The sequence below is a fragment of the Frankliniella occidentalis genome, unplaced genomic scaffold (genome assembly GCF_000697945.3).
Source record: "Frankliniella occidentalis isolate FOCC.00 unplaced genomic scaffold, Focc_3.1 Scaffold150, whole genome shotgun sequence".
NCBI lineage: Eukaryota > Metazoa > Arthropoda > Insecta > Thysanoptera > Thripidae > Frankliniella > Frankliniella occidentalis.
In genome coordinates, this window is record NW_026267277.1 from 771,610 (window position 1) to 777,818 (window position 6,209).

Here is a 6,209-nt window from a genome sequence, read left to right on the forward strand (position 1 = left end):
GAGGGGGGGGGGGTCAGAGGATTTAAAAACAAATTCTTGAAAATTTCCCCAAAGTACTCTCCCAGCAAATTAAAATCCCAAGTCTGGAAGCCACTACCCTCACTCGGGCGTGCAAGTCTCCGCGGCAGTGTTCGCCCGTCCCGCCCGGTCCGTCGTCGCGCTGATCCCTGACCACGCCCCTCCGGCCCTACCCCGTCGCGTGCAGGCCGGTGCGTGCGCCTGGTGCGTGCGCCTGGTGCGTGCGGACGCACGGCCCGGACATTGTGTCACGTTAATGGGGACCTAATGCCCCATCGCCCCCGCACACGGCCGCGCGCACGCACAGTCCTTTCGGAGGACGGTTACCCTTCAGCGAACTCCTCCGCTCTCTACCCATCTTGCAATCGTGGAAACTTCAGGAAATACAAACTTCTCTTGCCGTCTTTCATTTCTGCTGCAATACCGGCCCAGATCACGACAATTAACCGAGCGTGCGCGCAGTTTGGTTTTACGTTTCCCGACAAAAGGGAGGATACACCTCCCCCATTTACCCCCCCTTCCCCCACCCACCAAACACAAAGAAGCCGAAGGAGTGCAAAACTATATAATATGATGATGAAAAGAGCACGCACTGACCGTGTACTAACTCGTACTTGGAGTGATTTCTCCCCATCGGTCTGAACCGAATCTCGTGCCAGGAGACAACCACTGCCTAAGCTATGCGTATGATCAACTCTAAACTCACCATCTGGCCTGGTGACGTCGGCGCGCAGCGTGTAGGGGTGGCTGTACACCACCTCCGACACCCGCCTGCCCTTGTCCACCAGCTTCAGCGACACGTGGGACGTCTCGTTCCTGCAAACAGAGAAACACAAACGTGTAAGAAATAAAGTGCGCTCCGCAATACGTGTTTTAAAACGAGTGGCTTTCAACCAAACCTCACTGTGACAGAGATGTCTGAAAGTGACATGAGAGAAAGGTTTCCCGCGGTAATTAATTTCCCTGCTACATCCGCTGTGCCGCGCCCCACCTCGCCCCTGGCCACCCCTTTGCACCCCAGCGCCCGAGAGGATAAACTCTCTGCATCGTCGGGGACACACATTTTTATTTGCAAAACACGCGCTTCGACTGCTTTACCGTACCGCCGCGGCAACGGACGACGGAAGGACGGGGTTGCGTGGCAGAAAGGGCCGGTGCTTTACTGGCGAGCCTGGTGAGCCAAGCGGCGGTGCGCGGTGCGCTCGCACACACACACATTGCAGTGCGCGCCGCGTGCCTTCCTCTCATTACCGGTGAGCCGAGCTGCTCGCCGAGCTGCTCGCCGAGCACACACAGGGAGGGAAACAATTAGAGACTAATAGACCAGCTTCCTAGTCATCGCGTATAGAGTACAGTACCATGGAACAGTACGTGCAGAGACGCAGCAGGAAGACTACAGCAGGCGTGCGAGTTTCAGCGGAGTGCGGCGTTCGGTCGGGCGATGATTAGCGAAAATGGAAATCGTACATTATACTACAACATGCTGCGGAGCAGGGAGCGTCCACTCTTTCCATCGTGTCTGGCCATAACGTGTACGCAACCCGCACGAATGCCTTTGTGCGGCTCACTATCGTCACCAAAAGAGCACGACAGCGCTGCAGACCAGCCGCCCGCCCTCTGGTCTTGTGTAGCTCGGGGAAGTACCTCGCGGGAAGAACGAACGGACGTCATCGGATGGAATCATGATTACGGCACGGCCGAGTATTGGACTGATGCGTTGTTGTCTCATTTACATTTTATCGAGCGATTGAAATAAAAACAGAAGAGGAAAAAAAGATGAGGTTGTTAATTAAACGGACGTGATCCGCGACAGGGGAGAGCACTCTGCGCGGAGGGCGTCACTCTGTCGCTCCGGGCAGCGCTAGGAAACATAAATGGCTAACGAGCTTCCGCTCTCATTTCGCGTATTCTTTTATTTATCATTATTTAATTGCAGCCGATCTCATAATTGGATATCGAGATTCTTGAGGCGGGGCGAGGGGGGGGGGGGACAGTTTCGCGCGATTGTTTTGATTCTTTTCCCCACGATGCTCGTTTCAATATGCGTGGAGCAAGTAGTGGCAGTCATCTGTCCAGGACTGAATGATAACACACACACACACGGCATAGCAGTGTCTACTTTTGAAGGCAAAAGGTAAAACTTTGAGGAACTTCTATAATATGAGGAAAAGTCCTCAGACTTAGAAGAAGTCTTCTAAAAAAATAGGGAAATACCCACCTTTTTAATACTTGCTCGAGATCTAAAGAGTTTTCTTAAAACTAGAGTTCCTAAAAGTTTTCCACTGTTTTTACCGTGTACAGTATAGACATAGTTAGCCTAGCCTATCATACGGGAAAATACGTGCTCTTCCTAGAAAACACTTATTGGATTTGCCCAAACGCTACTATTCCAAACATTAACGGCCCACGTGCCTTATCTAAAAGAACACACTCATCATCGCGATAACCCGTTTTAGAGCCGCTTTTCACACTAAATTAAAAAGGATTTCGGAAACAGGTTGTTTCGCACACTATTTCCCCGCGGGACCCCGCCCCTCGCGATTGGGCCCGTCTGCTCGGTCGACCGGGCCCCGCCCCGCCCCACCCTGCTGCACGCCCGCGGCCCTCGGTGGGTCCCCCGAGACCCAAATGGGCCCCAACGGCGCTGAGCCCAGTGCCGGAACATCGGCCGCCGCGCGTCGCTTCATCCCAAATTCCTACTCTTTATCAGGAAAGTGGCACAGTGGACCGCTTTTGCCCCGCGAATGACGAGATTAGAGGGCCAAGTGCCACGGGCGGGGAGAGAGAGAGGGAAACCTGAAGGCTATAAAAAAATTACACGATGAAGCCTGACACCTTGCTGAAGATTATGATCGGTATAAAAAGAGGACCAAAGCGTGGCGTTTTGGCGAATCGATATAGCCGGCCCGGCGCCGCTATTCCTTCTCCCTTCTTGTGACCGAGTTAAGGTGTGTGTGTGTGTATGTGTGAACACCTTTTTAGTATAGTGTCCCCTGGCAGCTGTAGGGGACACAACTAGGAGCGAGCTTTTCTTATGGGAGCTCTTCTTAACTACTACCTCCTGGGTCCCGCCTATCCCTTTGCGCGGACCGAGGCGCGGACTCTCGGCAGAGGTAGCCACGCCACCACCGCAGCAACATCTCCTCAGAAAAGCTCGCTCCTGGCTGTGTCCCCGTATACGCAGTGTTGTTGCATAATTGCAGGCGTTTAATTGGAACTTTCAAAACTAGTAACTGTAGGAATGGAAATGGAACACGTAAAAATATTCGACTCAAATGTCTTTGTCCTGAGCTCGAAGGTTTCAATATTTACAAGTCTTGTTCCATCTAGTTCACAGTTCAAACGCACTTGCAACGCTTGACAGCACGGTATTCTTAATTTCCAGTCAAACACCTCATAGTCCCATGCGACCTAATGATGATTGAAAGTGCTGGCTACTTTAGCGAATGGACACGAGTGAGATACTGCATGTGTGACTTTTCAGAACTGATGTTGAGTTTTGATTTCTACAGCCGCACTCACCTCGAGTTTCTGAAGCCAGCTTTACCACACGTGATGACGTAGAACTTGTCGTCGTGTAGCTCCAAAGTCCGGTGAACTCGCACCGCGACTGGCACCGACCGCTCCTCCGACTTCTGCAAACACACACACACAAAAACGAATGTTTAAATTTAATTTTTTTTGTTTCATTTTCGTAAGAAAGAGCGCACCACCCGCCCGCGGTGAGGCATTAAGAGTGATCGCTCGCTCCAGCTGGCCGCAGAGCGCGGTGCACATTGCGGCCATTCCAGAGTGATCATTAAGTGATGGCGGAGCGGGGCGTGTCGGGGCGTGGCGGGGCGTGGCGGGGCGGGGCGCTGTGTGGTCAGCTCGCGCTTGTCACAGCGCAGGGGGTGAATGAGGCGCGCTGCGGGCGTGGCGTGCACACGGTCCGCTACTCGCCGCTATACTCGATCAGAGGAGGAGGATGCATGAGAGTATTCAATTACACTGTCATTCAAATTTCTCACGGGAAAAGGCAAATTCTGTTATAAAAACACAAGATGAAAATCAGCAACAACAACCAACTCGTGATAGTTCTTTGTGATAGAGTCTAAGAACCGTGACAGAAGTTGTCCCTAAGTCGAGGCGTTCAGTAGTACTTGTAGGCCTCGGCTGTCACCCTCCAACCTGGAGACTCCCTTTGCCGAGCCCTCTGCAGAGCGACCCGCCCAGGCCATCCAAGGCGAACGCGCCGAGGCCGAGGTCGCAACATAACATTGGAGGTTGCTGTGGATGGAATGCAAACTAACGACTGTTTGATGACCGGGGATCTGTCAGCTGGCTCCACTCGGGGCCCGCCCGAAAGCCCATGGCGTCCGCGTGTGGTCGTCAAGACTTGGACGCGAAAACACAGTATACTTCTTGTTTTTATTTGTTTTTTTGTGCTTTCAACCGCCGAGGGGAAGGAAGAGGAAGGGTTATGGTCAAGAAGAGGACGACATGATGGCTCGATGGTCAGGCACATATGCGGGATAGGCTTCCTCTCCTAACTACACGGGGGACAGACACCTGGGGCTGGGGTGACTGCTGCCATGCTACTAGTGCTGGTCCCGAGTGTGAGCTCGAGCTCGCGTGGTGGCAGAGCGACCACCTGCTGTAAATAGAGGACTCCGGAGGATTGTTTTATACTCGTCTCTCTCTCTCTCTCTCCCTCAAACACACACACACACGAACACACATGCGCACATTGAGACCACCGCGGTCGCTCCACGATTGCTCCCGGGTCGCCAATCCGGTCCGGGTCCCAAGAAATGAGACAGGCGCCGCGGAGACTCACCGGCTCTGTGGTCTCAACCTCAACCTTGGTCTCAACGCCGTGCTCCTCGCAGCGGCCGTGCCGGTCCAGACCGCGTGGCCTGGGGCCTGGGGGAAAAAGTCATGCAGGGACACCAGGGGGCACTGCACCAACGTTGAGGAAGCAAACAAAAACAAAGAAGAAAGACATTCTGTGGCAAAAGCAGGTTCGGGTTCAGCCGGGGTCAGCAGGGTCAGGTAAACAACCTGAATGTGAGAGGTCCAGGCCGAAGCCACTGCTTGGGGATCGTCCGGAAATTACGTTCCTTTTTTCATGTACATGCAGCAAGTCGTTGGAGTTTGGCGCCTGCGCGATCCAGGATAGGCCACCCCGCCGTACACGCATGTGTATGCAGGCAAGATTCTGCCTACCTACAAGGCGCTCCATCAGCTTGCATGGGCTGGCTCGTAAAACTGTGAATGAAGAACGTGCTTTCTAGATAATCGCCTATTGGGCACATCTTTCAAACATTATCAGAGTCAGCCAGTCAGTCAGTCAGTCAGTCAGTCAGTCAGTCAATCAGCAGGTCGGCCTGGCTGCACCTCAATTTGTCGGATTGAATGAGCCACTCCTCGCCACAACCGCTCCCTCACGATATTCTCCGCTCCCCCGCCTGAATTGGCAGTCCTGGCCAAAAAGCCCATCTGCCCCCTCCCCACCCCCACTCTTCCTTCTCCGTTCGTTCACTCCAGCACGGCGGCCGGGCGCGACGCAAGAGACACGAGTTGCACATCAATCCGGCATCGAAACGGCATCCCGACCGGTCGAGCGTGCGGCGAGCCTGTGTTTGTGTCGGGACTTCCGCTTCGGGGAGCTTCAGCATGACCACGACGCGACGGGAGGCAAAGGACGCCCGGGATCAGGGAGAGCTGATGGAGGGAAGCAAACGGAAGCAAAGGGCGTCCGGGATCAGGATGAGCTGATGGAGAGGACGAGAGGGGCTCAGTCGCTACCACACCACCGCAGCACCGGACCCCCCTCCCCCCCGCCGCGCAGGGGTGCCAACAGTAACCCGCCGGGGGCAGCGTGTCTGCTGCACGTCAAGTGCGTGGTCGACAGGCCTGTCAGCCGATTCACATCGGTGGGTTGGCACTCCCGGCCGGGCCGGTTCATGCCGAGTCACAGCACACCGGGCACAGCGGGGCATGTCTGCGCAGTGACTCGACACCGCGTCCTGCCCTGCCGGGTGCTGCTGTAAGTACAATCACCTTTAGTGGGGAGAGGCGAGAGAAAAAAAATATATGAAACAAAGAAAACACAAGTCTCGGGCGGTGGCGCGGCGACAGCGGAAGGGAAACTAATCACTTTCTCACTTCGCAGTTCGTAGAGGAAAATAGATCACGAGCGGAAACGT

At 54.5% G+C, this 6,209-nt stretch overlaps 1 protein-coding gene across 1 annotated transcript in view; it reads right to left on the reverse strand.

Moving 5' to 3' along the window:
* Positions 1–3,653, reverse strand: part of LOC113213939 (uncharacterized) — a gene marked incomplete at its 5' end in the record, with an annotated part of 9,098 nt that extends 5,445 nt beyond the window's left edge. The window contains 2 exon segments of the mRNA XM_052271121.1: positions 725–834; positions 3,541–3,653. Coding sequence (XP_052127081.1) covers positions 725–834; positions 3,541–3,653 — 223 coding nt within the window.
* Positions 3,654–6,209: the final 2,556 nt, after the last annotated feature.